At 58.0% G+C, this 14,886-nt stretch overlaps 1 protein-coding gene across 12 annotated transcripts in view; it reads left to right on the top strand.

Moving 5' to 3' along the window:
- CRTC1 (CREB regulated transcription coactivator 1) overlaps positions 1-14,886 on the top strand; it is a 77,025-nt gene that overhangs the window by 55,721 nt on the left and 6,418 nt on the right. For 4 of the 12 annotated variants that reach the window (XM_058727377.1, XM_058727372.1, XM_058727371.1 and 1 more), the window contains 5 exons: positions 4,541-4,674; positions 7,669-7,980; positions 10,185-10,289; positions 13,334-13,420; positions 14,043-14,223. In XM_058727377.1, the coding sequence (XP_058583360.1) occupies positions 4,541-4,674; positions 7,669-7,980; positions 10,185-10,289; positions 13,334-13,420; positions 14,043-14,223 (819 nt within the window). The remainder of the gene's footprint in view (positions 1-4,540; positions 4,675-7,668; positions 7,981-10,184; positions 10,290-13,333; positions 13,421-14,042; positions 14,224-14,886) is intronic. The other 8 variants (XM_058727382.1, XM_058727376.1, XM_058727383.1 and 5 more) reach the window with 6 other exon arrangements.

Here is a 14,886-nt window from a genome sequence, read left to right as displayed (position 1 = left end):
GGAAAGGCATCCCAGGCAGAGGGCACGGCTTTGGTGAAGGCCTGGAGGTGGGAAAACTCAGCGGTGTCCCCAGGGATCAGACAGTGGTTCTGAGGGTGTACTGGGGGCTTCAGAGAGTCTGGGTGAGTCCAGAACATTCTAGGAGGGGAGCCCCCAAGAGTTTGACCCGGCCGGGGTGTGCCGGGCTTTCCCCCCACCTCTCCTTGTCCTCAGCTCTTCATGGAGGGCCAGGACCAGTCCTGACCTGCTCCCCCCACACTCCACCTGCTTGGGACACTCCAGTCCAGGCCACATTCATGGAGACATCCCATGGGCCCCTCACCTTCCTAATAGCTCCCAGTGCTGCCCAACCCTGCTTCCCTGGGGACGAGCAGCACGGTTTCCCAGTGGCTTGCCTCTTCTGTTCTCTTGCCTGCCCTGACCTGTTGATGCATCCCGTCAGCCCCACCATTGGGACCCGGGCCAACCTGGACCTTCTCTACCTTACATGGCCTCCACCTGCCTGCACACCTCCCCCACCAGCTCTCAGCCTCTTCTCAGCCAGGATGGCCATCACCTCATGGCTCTCGTCTGCTCAGGATCTTGCACGGGTCCTCGGTTCCCTCCCAGTGAAAACCTGAGACCCCTGGGGCCCGGGAGATCAACTACAGTTCACCCTCCGACTTTGTCTCCCGCCGCCCCCCCCCCCCCCACCATCTCCTCTCTGGCCAGCGAGCTCACCTCAGGGCCTTGGCATGTGCCACCTCTCTTCCACAGTCCTCTTCCTCCAGGTGGCTGCAGGACCCCTCGCCCACCCCATCCCTGCTCACACCTCTTCTCAACGAGCCATCGTGGCCCCCTGCCCACACTCTCACCTCCAGCCTCTCACTCTTGCTTTTCTTCATTTACCCTGCTGCTGTTGAGTCACTACTTTGCTCTCATCTGTTCCCTGGGCCAGGCCTGGCTCTCCCACGTCCCCACTATGACCCGCATGTCCCCAGTGTGATTCTTGCACCCATGTTGACTGTGGGATGTGTGGGTTTGCATCCAGGGAGGACACAAGGCAGCCCCAGCAGCCTCATGGTGGGATGGGCAGAATGTGGACCCCTCTGTGAGTCCACACATGTCAGGACTTGGTGACCGGTGAGAGTGCTACCTTGCTGCCCTGCATCCTGCCCAGGAGCCGATGCTCGCCCAGTCCATCTGCCTGTCTTACCTCTGTCCCAAGCGTGGTGGGCAGCACCATGCAGGGTTTTCTGAGAGAGAATCACACGCTCTAATTCACATTTGCCACATCCCTTCTAACCACCCAGGGAGAATGGGCTATCAGGAGGGGTGCCAGTGGCAGGGCAGGGCCCCACTGAACACTGTAGAGAGACTTCCAGGTGAAGTTGTCTGGCCCACGTTACGGGGAACAGAGGCACCTGAGCCGGAGTTGTTCCGGCCTTTGGTGCTGACAGGACCAGAGGCAGGTGAGGGGTGTTACGGACAGTGCAAGTGTTCCTAGGTTTCCAGACTAGGAAATAGAGGCCAGAACAGTGAAAAGCGGGGCAGGACCCTGGCCTAAGAGCATTGAGGCTCTGTTCTTGCGTGTACATACCTGGCCCCGTGCCCACCGAGGCTCAGCCGCTAGGCAGAGGGCGTCAGCTTCCACTGTCCCCCCCCCCCACCCCCGGGACAAAGCAGATTCAGGGGAGCCTGAGACCCATGGCCCCCTGAGAGGTGGGTGGGCAGGGAGGGTCCACACAGGCCTATGCAAAGCAAGAAATCAGCAGGTTGGCTCTGGGGACACTGGAGGGGCCCCCTTTTGTAGGCACCACTGTTTCCTGGTCCCCCCTTTTCTCCTCACGTCTTGCTGTGGCCTCCAGAGCACCACCCCCTCCTCCAAAGGGTCCTTGGCAGCCCCCCAGCACCCGCCCAGGAGCTGTGCACCTCCAGCCCATGCCGAGTCTAAACAAGCACAGGAAAACACAACACATGTGAAAGCCATAGACGCGGGAACAAGCGCAGACCCCGAGCGTGGGGCCCAGACCCTGGCCCGCCTGGCTGGGAGCGTCAGCCCAGTAATGTCTGACATGTGTTCGGTTGTTTGCGAACCTGCCGCTCTAGCTGCTCGCCTGGCAGGGGCTCCGCTTTCTGGGCTCGTTTTAAATCAAGCCGAGCCGCTGGCCCCTGGCACACGTGGAGATGGCCCCCCCAGCCCACCCGCCAGTTGGAACGTGAGCCCCTCGAGGAAGAATGGGAGGCTTCTGCCTCCAAGGAGACAGCGGCCCCTCTCGTTCTCTTAAACATTTGCTGAGGTCGCTTTCCTGGTCGTTGGCCAGAACCTGGAGGAGGGCAGGCCCAGGTCCTCCTTCCTGGCATAGCTCCAAGGCCTGCCAGCCCCGCATACGAGGCTTGCGTGCCTCTGGCTGGGCCCCTGCCACCTGGCCTGCCCTCCCATGGCCGCTTTCCCTGCCCGCCCCAGACTTCCCTTCCAGCTGGCCTCACTCCTTTTCCCAAAGGTGATCCAGGTTGCCAAAAGGAATTCAACAGCAAGGCGTCCGTCTGCCCTCCCAGCCCAACTGGCCTCTCCTGGGGTGGTGGCCGCCCAGTGTGAGACCAGGAGCTCACTCTGCAGCCCAGCGGAGGATTAAAAACTCCCTTGTGCTCAAGATAGACAGAGGCTGGCAACCTAAGCACCAAATCCAGCCTACCGGTGTGTTTTGTCTGGCCCGTGATTGCATGCGTGATGCTTTGAATCAACATCTGAAAATCAGGAGAGTGTGTGTAAAACTCTAGACTTCTGGCTTCTCTTGAAGAATCAGAAGGCCCAGCAGTGGTGGGTCGAGTTCGTATGCCACAGGCCCCTCCTGCCCCTGTTGCCCCACTGACCCTCTCTCGGTATTTGCCTCTGCTGCTCACTGAGCCCTGACGTCTGCTCCCTGGGTGCAGAGGCAGTGGATGCTCAGAGAAGAGGAGGGAGCAGCCTGTGGTCCCGACTCTGTGTTCCCTGACTAGGCATCTCCCGGACTCTTCCTGCTCAGGCTTCTTGTCCGCGCCCCCCTTGATGCTGCTGTGTTTGCAGCAGCTTGATTCTGGGGCCCGAGTTCTGTGTATAACTTGGAACCCGGGATTCTGCCTTGGGAGCGCTCTGCCAGGCCCTCCTGCAGTGCACGGCTAAGTGGAGCTGCCAGGGTGACTGAGGGGAAGTGCAGGCGTGACCGGGCTTGCCTCGCACAGATGACACAGCCAGTGAGCAGCTGCCCTGGGCGGAGAGAAGGCCGCCTGTCATCTCCCCTCAGTGTGTGCTGGGCACATTCCCACTGGCCTGTGAACCTGCCATCTCACCTGCTGGACCGAGGTTAATCTGACGGCCCTCGGCAGAATGGGGCCAGCTACCCCAGGTGAGTCAGGCTTCTACACCACCGGCCTTGACTACAGGCCAGACTGCCTTGAGAGCCTGCTCCCAACCTCATTAGGGCCTCACAGTGAACTCTTGAGGGTGGCTGTTATCGTTTCCATCGCAAGGACAAGGAGACCGACTGGGAGATCAGGCCAATCCCCCAGGGTTCCTGCAAGCATCAGGAGGTCTCTCCCTGGCACCGTGCCCCAGGATAACCCAGCAGGCCCCAACTGCTTCCATACTGAACTTGACCTCACTCAGCTCCTTCACAACAGACACATCCAGGGATGGGATTCCGGGGGGAGGGGGCCAGGGTGACGGAAGGGGCAACACGGAGCCCTCCTGACAGGAGCTCGATCGGGAACAAGGGTGTTGGAAGTGGAGAGAGAGTAACTGAGTTTCTAGGTTGGGCAGCCCAGCAGGGCTGATGGTCCAGCATGGAGAGCACATGAGGTGAGAGGAGAAGGTTGTGGACATGAGATGGGGGAGGGGCTGCCAGATACACGGGTCTGGGGCTGAAAGGAGATCTGGCTGAAGGAATAGTTCGTTACAGGGTGGTACAATTTTGAGAGCATGAGGCTGTAGAGGAAACTGCAGCCTCTGGGCAGGACCAGCTTGCTTGAAGCTAACCAAAACCCAAGCCAGTTCAGGCAAAAAAGGGGCACCGATTATCTCCCAAAACCAGGAAGCACCACTGTGGCTGGATCTAGAGCTCAGGTGCTGCCTCTCCTCAGCCCCTGATTCTCCAGCTGGCTCTTCCCTTTGCGGCCATATGGTGCTCTCCTCACACAGCTCCAGACCTCCCTTCTTGGAGTTCCATCAGAAGTCCCAGGGCAGGCTCTCATTGGGCCAGTCTGGTCACATGTCCATCTGGGGGCCAATCATGTGGTGGTGCAGAGGCAGGGAAGTGCTGATTGGCAGGGCCTGTGGGACACGTCCCTGGGAGGGATGGCAGGATCAGTGGGATAGTGCTAGCCAGCATGGGGATGGAGCAGGAAAGAGAACAGAGTCTACACAGGTATTGGGGCCTTGGAGGGGGGCACCCTGGGTTTGGTGATTAGGACACAATGGATTCTGTCTGAGTGATTGGGCTGCTCCCAGCAGTGACCAAGGTGTGTGAGCAGCCCTCTGGAGGCCGGAGTCATGCCCACCCTTCTCTCCTGTTCTCCCTTTCAGGAATGAGCACGCCAGGCTCCTCACCACAGCACCGTCCAGCTGGCGTCAGCCCGTTGTCCCTGAACACAGAGGCAAGGAGACAGCAGGCCCAGCAGGTGTCGCCCACCCTCTCCCAGCTGTCACCCATCACTCAGGTGTGAGGGCGTGGTGGGGTGGGGCGGGGAGGCGTGGCCTGCTCTGCCCCTCAGGGAGGCCTCCCTCTCCTTCCAGGGGCCTATAGAACCTTGAAGACAAATGTTCCCAACATTTCTGGCTATTTGTCAAAATTTCAAGCGCGTGAAAATGTATTAAGTACTGGCCTGGAGTCTCTTGTAGCTGTCATGGGCAGATTTGTGTGACTGGGTGTCCTTCTTTATGTCACTTCCCCTTCTTGAGGATCTGGTTGAATTTCTCCAAAATGAGATGTTCAGAGAGGTTTTTTGTTTTCTCAGTTTACCATAATTTTGTTTCCTCTGCTTTTTTTGGTAGCTCGTATGTGTCTAGGAATTGGTCTCTTTCATCTAGATTGTACAGTGTGCTGTCATATGATCATTCAGAGCACTCCTAATTCTGTTCTTTGAAGTGGGTAGTAATGTTCCCACTTTTGTTTCTGGTTTCAGTAATTTGATTCTTCTCTTTTTTACTTAGTCAATTTAGGGCCTTTATGGCCCTAAGTTAGGAAGCATTCCCTCCTCTTTTGTTTCTTTGGAAGCATTTGAGAAACGCTGGTGTGGATTCTTTAAATATTTGGTGGAATTCACCAGCAAAGCCCCTGGGTCTTAGCCTATCCTTGTTGGGAAATTTGAGGGTTTTTTTTTAAGTTTTAACTTAAATTCCAGGTAGGTAACGTACAGTGTAATATTAGTTTCAGGTGTATGATATAGTGATCCAGCATTCCGTACATCACCCGCTGCTCATCACAAGTGCACGTCTTCATCCCCATCACCTATTTCCCCCGTCCCCCGATCTGCCTTCCCTCTGGCAACCATCAGTGTGTTCTTCTCTGTGGCTAACAGTTGGTTTCTTGGTTTCTCTCTCTCTTCTTTTTTTCCTTTGCTCGTTTGTTTTGTTTCTTAAATCCCACATATGAGTGAAATCATATGGTATTTGTCTTTCTCTGACTTATTTCACTTAGCGTGATACTCTCTAGTTCCATCCGTGTCATTGCAGATGGCAAGATCTCATTCTTTCTTTAAATTTAGTTTTACTTATTTATTTATATTTCATTTTTTGAGAGAGAGAGAGATTGCTTGAGCGGGGGTTGGGGGTGGGGGAGAGAATCCCAAGCAGGCTCCATGCTAAGCATCACAGGGCTCAATCCTGTGACCCTGGGATCATGACCTGAGTCGAAATTAAGAGTTGGCCACTCAACCAGCTGAGCCACCCAGGTGCCCCAAGATTTCATTCTTTTTTATGACTGAATAGTATTCCTTTTTTTTTTTTTTTTTTTAAGTTTTTAAATTTATTTTGAGAGAGAGAGACAGAGAGAATCCCAAGCAGGCTCCACACTGTCAGCCTGGAGCTTGACTTGGGGCATAAGCCCACGAACTGTGAGATCATGACCTGAGCCAAAATCAGGAGTCAGATGCTTAACCCACTGAGACACCGAGGAGCCCCCACATCTTCTTTATCCATTTATCAATCAGTGGATACTTGGGCCACTTCCATAATTTGGCTATTGTAAATAATGCTGCTGTAAACACTGGGGTGCATGTATCCCTTTGAATTCGTATTTTTGTATCCTTTGGCTAAATACCTAGTAGTGGGATTGCTGGATTGTAGGGTAGTTAGTTCTATTTTTAACTTTTTGAGGAAACTCTGTATTGCTCTCTAGAGTGGCTGCACCAGTTTTCATTTCTGTCATCAGTGCAGGAGGATTCCCCTTTGTCTACATCCTTGCCAACACTTGTTTCTTGTGTGGTTAATTTTAGCCATTCTGACAGGTGTGAGGTGATAGATTTGCATTTCCCTGATGATGAGTGATGTTGGGCATCTTTTCATGTGTCTTTTGTCCATCTGTATGTCTTTGGAAAACTGTCTATGCATGTCTTCTGCCCATTTTTTAATTGGATTATTTGGTTTTGGGGTGTTGAATTTTGTAAGTTCTTTATATATTCTGGATACTAACCCTTTATTGGGTATGTGATTTCCAAATATTTTCCATTGGGAGGTTTTTGATGACTGATTTAATCTCCTTTCTTGCTGTATAGGTCTATTCAGATTTTCTATTTCTTCTTGGATCAGTTTTGGTAGTTTGTGTGTTTCTAGGAATTTGTCCGTTTTGCCTGTTTTTTTAAAAATCCCTAATAGGTAATATTTTTGTTGTCTGTTTTTTAACATAACCTCAATGGCACTATCTACCTATAACACAACCGATAGGCATACCTTCCACTGCCTGGCCTTAGCCCATTCCCCTCTGTGTCTCCCGCCTGCTTGTTCAGATCAGGATCCAGACAGAGCCGTGGGTAGCTTCTGGCAATGTGTCTTCAGTCTCTCGATCTGTGACCCCTGTGCCTTCTCCCTTAGACCTGCCTGCCTTTTCTGGAAACTGTTTTTTGTTCATGTAACCGCCACTTATTAGAGGCTGGGCCTTCTGTTCTGTGTTATATCCTGTAGCTCCTGGTCACATCCAACCTCCCTCAGAGGGCAGGAGCCCCAGCCTGCCCCAGGAACTGTCCATATAGACTCACAAATGTTGAAAACTTCCCTCTAACCAGGAAAAATTTCTCTTTCCAACCCCAAGAAGGCCTGAGCTGATAATTCCTGAGTGGCCACAGCACCATCTCCATCACCCAGAGTGGTCTAGGCACAGGCTGCCTGCTGGGTTGCCGGAGTGTGGAGCCCTGAGCCTGAGCGGGTATGCAAGGTAGTGCCCGCCTCTCGGTGTGTGGCAAAGGAAAGGCTCGTTGGGCGCAGGGCACAAACAGCTGGATTAGAAGCCCAGGTCCTGTCCAGGTGCAGCCTAACCCTCTGTGGCCCTGGGAAAGGCCTATCCTCTCTAGGGGGTCCAAGGTCTGGATGTCTCTTTGTTTATCCATAACATCTTTGCTGAGCATGCCAGGCCATGGGGCCCCCCTGGGGACCAGGTACTCATAGTCTGGCCTCTTCTGCCCAGTGGCCTCCCACGTGACGCCCTCCTCTTCCCCCAGGCTGTGGCCATGGATGCCCTGTCTCTGGAGCAGCAGCTGCCCTACGCCTTCTTCACCCAGGCGGGCTCCCAGCAGCCACCGCCGCCACAGCCACAGCCCCCTCCACCACCACCACCTGCGTCCCAGCAGCAGCCGCCCCCGCCACCCCCACAGGTGCCCGTCGGCCTCCCCCCAGGCGGCCCCCTGATGCCAAGCGCCAGCCTGACGCGGGGGCCCCAGCTGCCCCCGCTCGCGGTCACGGTACCGTCCTCTCTCCCCCAGTCCCCCCCAGAGAACCCGGGCCAGCCGCCAATGGGGATCGACATCACCTCGGTAAGCCTAAGATGGGGTCGTGTGGGGCCTGGCTTGGGGGGGGGGGTGTGGCTCATGGATCCCAGGGGCTGTGGGAGACCCTCATTGGGCTCCCAAGGCCCAAAGACTCAGGTGAGGAGGCTGAAGCCTCCTCAAGGCTCCCCTTCAAGACCAGCTTGGCCAGGGGTCAGGGCTGAAGCAAGCACTGCCGGGCCAAGGTTGTCATGCCTTGTACCGATGGGGAAGCTGAGACACAAGCAGGGATCATTTGTCCCAAACTTCACCCAAGATGGACTATACTGTGTCTGACTGCAAAGCCTCTCCCATGCCCTTTGATGCCCAGTACTTCAACCCTTCCCATCCAAAAATGGCTCCCTTGGGGGCAGGGAGGACACAGAACTCTCAGGGCCTAGGGAACAGACTGCTGGGACTTAGAAGGACAGAGTTGAACTTGGAGGAGAAGGGATGAATCCAGCCCTGCGGTTCATGCAGCACAGTGCCCTGGGCCAGAGATGTGCAATTTAGACCATGAGACTCCCTACTTGGGGCCTGGGGTCCTACAGCTCAGACCATGGGACCCTTTGCCTGGACCTGGGCTCAGGGTAATGGGTGCTTGATTTTGACCTCTGCACCCCCAAACCTTCTCAAGTGTTCAGACTTTCACCTTGGTTGCCCTGGTGGGAAGGGAGTGGTCTCGGCTATCTTTGACTATATTTAGAGCAATAGGGACTACGTTTAGGGTACAGCAAGCCCTCTCCACTCAGCCCTTGGCTGCCAACCCCAAGATAAATGTCATCAAAACATGATGTGCTCTGCAGAGACTAGGCCCCCTGAGCTGGGTGGGGTAGGTGAAGAGAGACCTGTTTCCAAGCTGCTCTGACCCCTCAGAGGGCAAACCCCAGGGGTCCCCCGGACAAGAATGTGCACAAGCCTTTTCTTTGTCAGAAACATGGCTGGTGTGGGGGCAGCTCTGATGGCGGAGCCTGCTTGGAGTACCTCATTCCCTGACGCCCTCCAGCGGTGATGCCTCACTTTTGAGCTGGGCAGACAATGGAGGCAGGGATGTCTGGGCCAGGTGCACGGATGTTACCCCTCCACCCCCGGGGCTCTCTGTTGCCTTGTGCCCCTTGGTGGCAAGGGCTCTGGTTGCCTCTTTCTTGAGTTCGTGCAGCCTCCAATGAGCAAGGAGAACATCCCTCTGGACAGTTTCCTCTTTCCAACTCTGAGAAGGCCCGAACCGGTCATTGCCAAGTGACCGTGCTGGCGCCTCCCACACTGATACCTTGCCAGTTGTGCCCCCGTGCCCCTCCCAGGCTCAACCCCTATTCCAGACTACTCAGAACAGGCCACTGAGGAAATGGAGGAGACCGAGCATTTATGGGGCCCTGGGCTGGTCAGCTGGGCCTCAGTGAACAACATGCACAGAGAAGTCAGGGAGCTTGCCCAGAGGCACACAGCAGGTCCTGGGTGGACTGGGACCAGAGCAGGGGCTAAATCCAGGTTCTGCCCCAGTCCGTCCTGCCCCAGCCCGTCCTGCCCCTGGTGAGAAGCTAAGACCCTCTGTCCTTCAGGTGAGGAGGTGGCCGCCCCTGGGAGGTCTCTGGACAGCAAATGCATCAGGCTCGTCCCAAGCGGTGCCGGTGTAGTGACTGCCGGGTACCGGACGTCTTGCGGTGTGCCCCGCATGGCCTTGTTTGTCGGTCCCACCACCCCTCGAGGTGGGCAGGCTGTGCTGTTGCCCAGAGTCGGCAGCAGAAGGCGGCGGCTGCCTGCCTGGCCCTGGGCCTTGTGTTGCCCACGTGCGTGTGGGTGTGTCTGTGTGTACACAGGTATGGCTGTGTGCACACGTGTGTATGTGGGTGCGGGTGTGTGTTCGTGTGGGTGCTCTGAAGCCTGCCAAGCTAAGGTGGACCCCTCCGCTCCGCCCCCCCCCCCCCCCCCCCCCGCCACGGTCCTCCGGCGCGATTCCGTGAGGCTGGGTTCTCTGACCACGCCCCCCCCCCCCCCCCCCCCCCCCAGCCTCCGGGAGCTGGGTTTGGAGACATGTGCCCGGAAGGCCCCGGGCTCCGACAGGGCGCAGGGACCCGCACCACTTGCAGGTGCTCCTGGTACCGTGCTCACCCGCTGGGCGGGGGGTCTTCGGGGGGATGCTCGGCGGGGAACGGCCAGTCCCAGGAAGCCAGGCCCGGGGCCCCTCGCGCGTCCTGACCTGTCTGTCGTCGCAGGCGCCGGCTCTGCAGCAGTACCGCACTAGTGCCGGCTCCCCGGCTAACCAGTCTCCCACCTCACCTGTCTCCAATCAAGGCTTCTCCCCCGGGAGCTCCCCGCAAGTAAGGGACACCGCCTCCCCCCTCCCGGCACCCCGCGCCCCAGCGTTGCTTCGCGCCCCCCCCCCCCCCCCCCCCGCGTCCCCCACCATCTGTGCCTCGCTCCATCCCATCTCGTCCACTCCGCTGGGGCGGGGAGGAGAAGGCGCCGCCCCACCAGGCCCAGCTCAGGAGCTGCCACGTTCCCGCCGTGTCTTTGTGGCCGGTGCGGAGCCCGAGCTGGAGGCGGTGGGCTCTTCACCTGCCTTCGTGACCTCGGTGTTGGCCACACCCCCAGGCTTCTTGCCAGGGTCACCCCGGGGTCCCACAGCCTGTGCACACATCCCCACACGGGCCTGCCCGCCCGAGGCTCCCCAGAGTGGAGGAGGGCTCCACCTGCTCTGGGGCATAGCTGAGGCGGTGGCCGGCCTGTGACTGGGGCTCTGACTCCTCAGACTCTTCTCCCTCTGCCTCACAGAAGGGTGTGTCCTCACAGGAAGCTTCTCTGAGTGGGGTCCATGTCCCCATCTCACAGACGAGGAGACTGCGGCTTGCCCCAGGCAACAGGCGGGGCTCGACCACATCCATCAGATTTGGGTTTTTTCCCCAACGCGGTTGGACCCCAACCTGTGACACACATACATGCAACATACCCCCCATCTGGGTTCCTCAGGAGTCCCCTTAGCACAACTCTCAGCTTATAACCAAATTCTGTCTGCAACATTCCACCAGAGAGGAGGTGCCCACAGAGCTGACATCAGGGCCCAAAATTTCCAGGCTATAGAGCCTCCTCAGGACCCCGCCATGCCGTCCCCAAAATGTCACCACGCTGAGAAGCTCCTAGGAGCCTCTTAGCAGTGCCCGAGGCCCTGAAGCCTCATTTTTGGTCCAGGGCACAAAAGAGAAAGGATTTTCCTCCCCTCCTAAAGAAGGAGAAGAGCTGTCTCACCAGGCAGGACCGTGCAAGAACAGTGTTGAGTTCCCTGGTCCAGGGGACGTGTGGCCCGCTGTCCCCATTTCCCCAGCTCTCAGAAGTACGCCCACATGGGGCCCTGTGTGTTGAGATGGCAGGTGTCCTGTTCAGGAAAGGCTGTTCTCATGGTTCCATCTGCTGTAGGAGGAGCTCTCCTAGGATCCTTCCTCCACCACCCAACAGTGGCCTGGGGTCCTGCTGGGACCATCTGTGTGCAGCTTCCTGCTCCATAGGCAGGTGGGGAGGGCATCAGTGAGCTCAGGGCAGGCCAGAGGTCAGTTTGGTATCTGTGGGCTCTGGATACATCGACACCGGTTCTGAGCCCTGGTGGCTCCCGAGAAGTGTCTAGTCTGGTCACGTGGTGTCATGGGATGCCGAGGGAGGGAAGAAGCTGGTCCAGGCAGGGGAAATGGCGAGTGGGGCCTATTCCTGAAGCTGGTCCTTGAATAATGTCTCTTTTTGTACAGGAGGCAGGAGAGGAATTCGGGGGTGGAGCAGATTTCTCAGTAGAGATTTGCCTAGACCAAGGCGGGTTGGTCCATCCTCGGCAGAAAGCGTGTTGCCGTCTTGTGAAGCCCGTGTCTGTGTGTTGGTCTGTCCATCCATCCGCTGGGTGCTGGCAAGGGAGGTGGGCCGCTCAAGTGGCTGTGAGGTCAGGGCTGTCACGTTACCTGGACCGAGCCAGACACGGGCCTGACATGGCCAAGAGGCCCACTAGGGGGCAGACCATGCTGGGTGGGCGGCGCCAGGCCTGGCTTCATGCTGCACCTGGATCCCTAGGTTGCACTCAGTGGCCCCGTGGGCCGGGGCCTCCCCTCACCTCCCCGGCCTCGAGTGGACATGTGTCTGTCTGGCTGCACCTCGGGCCTTAGGCAGCTGGCCTTTGGTACTGTGTGCTGTGCTCCTCCCTTCCACCCTGAGCAGACCTTTCTGGCAAACTCTGATGGCAGCCTCACAAACGAAACCTTAGCCTGGGTCCCCTGCTTGTATTGGGCCTCTTTGAGTCCAAAGCCACGGGGATGGAAACAGGTACCCCAGAACAGACCTGCTGCTTCTTCTATGGGGAAACCCATCCACAACCTTGCAGCCCCCTTTTCCAAACCTGAAGCTGGCTATATTTAGGGCAAAGGTGGCATTTTTGCCACATTGGCCGTTTTTCTTTCTGCTCTCAGCCCACTGACCAAGGAGGAAACAGACTTGGTGTCCAGGCTGGGGATCTGTTTCCTGCGGCCTGGTGCCTCATGTGAGGTCTGGCCACGATGCACTGGCTGTCCCTCCTCCCGTCCTTGTCCCACCGGGCTCCATCCTGCTCTCTCTCTCTGGCGTCATAGGAATAAGCAGGGGCTCCAAGCCCTTGTTTCTGGTGTCTCTTTTGCCTATGAGGGTCCCCAGTCCCTTGCTTTTCTGCTGGGAGCAGACCTGTCTCCCGGCTAGCCGTGGAAGAATGGGAGTTGGGCTGCCTGCCCACCCATGGGTCCTCGGGTCCCCCAGGCAGGCAGCCATGGACAGATAGGTAGACGGGGCTTTCTGTGTGCCTGTCTTATGTTCGCTTGGCCAGCATCTGTGTGCGCCTGTCCTGTCCACATGTATGGCCTGCTACCATGTCCCATGTCTCCCTGGGGGCCTGACAAGGTTCGCCAAGTACGCTTCTCATCCTGAAATTCAGAGCACCTACTGCCTTGGCCCCGGTCACATATTTTACTCTGGAACCCTTCAGGCGGGGTTCCCAATCCCTGTGGCCCCCCTGTCTTCCATCTGATGGAAACCAGGTCACCCATTCCTGGGTTCAAGTAGAGGAGATGGGGGATGGCTCTTTGGGGGCTATTGGGGTACTGAGGCCCCCCAGGAGCAGGTGGCAGAAAGAAACATCCTGAGATTGGGGAGCACCCTGCTCAGAGTGAGCCAGGCACCCTTCCATCCTGGAAGTTGTGGGCTTTCCCAAGAGGCCTGAGGTAGATGCTCAGCCTCCTTTATCCTGAGCATCCTCCAGGAAGTTCCAGGGGCCTCCCTGTGGGCACAACCAGCCTGAGCCCCAGCAAGCCCCCGACCTGGTCCGGGGGACCGTGATGACAGCAGGCCTCTCTTCTGTCTGCAGCACTCCTCCACCTTGGGCAGCGTGTTTGGGGACTCGTACTATGAGCAGCAGATGGCGGCCAGGCAGGCCAATGCTCTGTCCCACCAGGTGAGCGGGTGCCCGGGTCACAGCGCCCACAGCTTACCCGGACGCTTACCCGGACCCCGCCCGCCCCTCGGGCGTGAGCTTCGCTCTTAAGGCTCCCTCCTGTCTCCAGGCCTTGGAAGGGGTGGCTTGGCTTTGCCTCCCCAGGCATCTGTGCCTGGCCCACAGAATGAGGCCAACAGCAGAGGGGGAGGAAGGGTGGGCGGTGAACACTGGCAGGGACAGGCAGTGGCTGTAGCATCGGTGCCTCAGCGTGGGCCGTGCATGTGGGTTTGCCGGGAGGTAGAGCTGGCTCCGCGTGGAGGCCAGGGTCCGGGGCGTGTGGGCATGAGAAGGGTTGGCCGCTTCCTGGAGCAGGTCACGCACCCGTCCCTCCTTCCATCCATCCATCCATCCATCCAGTGAGCCCTGAGGGGGCCGTGTGCAGGCAGGCCTGGGCAGGTTCAGAGAGGGCGGAGCGGGAGACCCTGGGCATAGAATCTCACGCTCAGCAGCCCCGAGTGTCTGAGCGTGAGTGCTGGGCGTCTTGCAGAGGAGGTGGTCCCGGCTGCCACAGGGCAGGCCAGCCGGCAATAGCCAGGGGCTCAGCAGGGCCGGCCTCACGCCTGTGTGCTTCCCCTGGCAGCTGGAGCAGTTCAACATGATGGAGAACGCCATCAGCTCCAGCAGCCTGTACAGCCCGGGCTCGACGCTCAACTACTCGCAGGCGGCCATGATGGGCCTCACGGGCAGCCACGGGAGCCTGCCAGACACACAGCAGCTTGGCTACCCCAGCCATAGCAGCATCCCCAACATCATCCTCACAGGTGAGGCCACGTGTGTGGCATCCTGGGCGGGGGTCTCGGGCAGAGTGGGGGGCCCGGCAGCTGCGAGAGGCCTCATCCCCCGGAGAGACGGCGCCCCCGCCCTGCACGATGAGTCGTGACAGGACTGGGCCAAAGGAGGCCAGACCCCACCAACTTTGACTCGTTGCCGGGTTGTGGGACAGGCCAGGGGGACACACGCCAGACCCTGAACCAGGCTTCCAGTGTCCCATGCTCAGAGCAAGAACAGGACAGAGCCAGTCACTCACCCGGCCCCGCATCTGCTCCCCAGGTCCCTGAACCCCATTAGCTGAGAATAGTGGGATTGCAGGTGACTAGGGGGTGGGCCCTGCATGGCAGGGCTTGTCACATGCAGCCAACATACATGCGGCAGGCCACACAGCAATGAGCATCCCAACGAGCACAGCGCCCAGGCTCCTAGGGACATGAATAGCACACGTGAGTAAGTCCCTGCTCCACGTGGCATAGAACCCAGACCCTTTGCTGCCTCTGCTCCACCCTGTAGATTGTGGGTTTTATTGAAGAAAGAAGCAGTTTCCTTATAAGCCAGGACTGTCTCAGGATTGAGGGTGACACCCCCTGGTGGTCCCACTGACCTCTCCAGGACGGAGAAGTCCGTGGCCAGGACCCCTAGAGGCCTAGTGC

This window comes from Neofelis nebulosa, chromosome 4 (assembly GCF_028018385.1).
Source record: "Neofelis nebulosa isolate mNeoNeb1 chromosome 4, mNeoNeb1.pri, whole genome shotgun sequence".
In the NCBI taxonomy this organism is placed as follows: Eukaryota; Metazoa; Chordata; class Mammalia; order Carnivora; family Felidae; genus Neofelis; species Neofelis nebulosa.
This window is presented reverse-complemented; position numbering and strand designations above follow the sequence as displayed.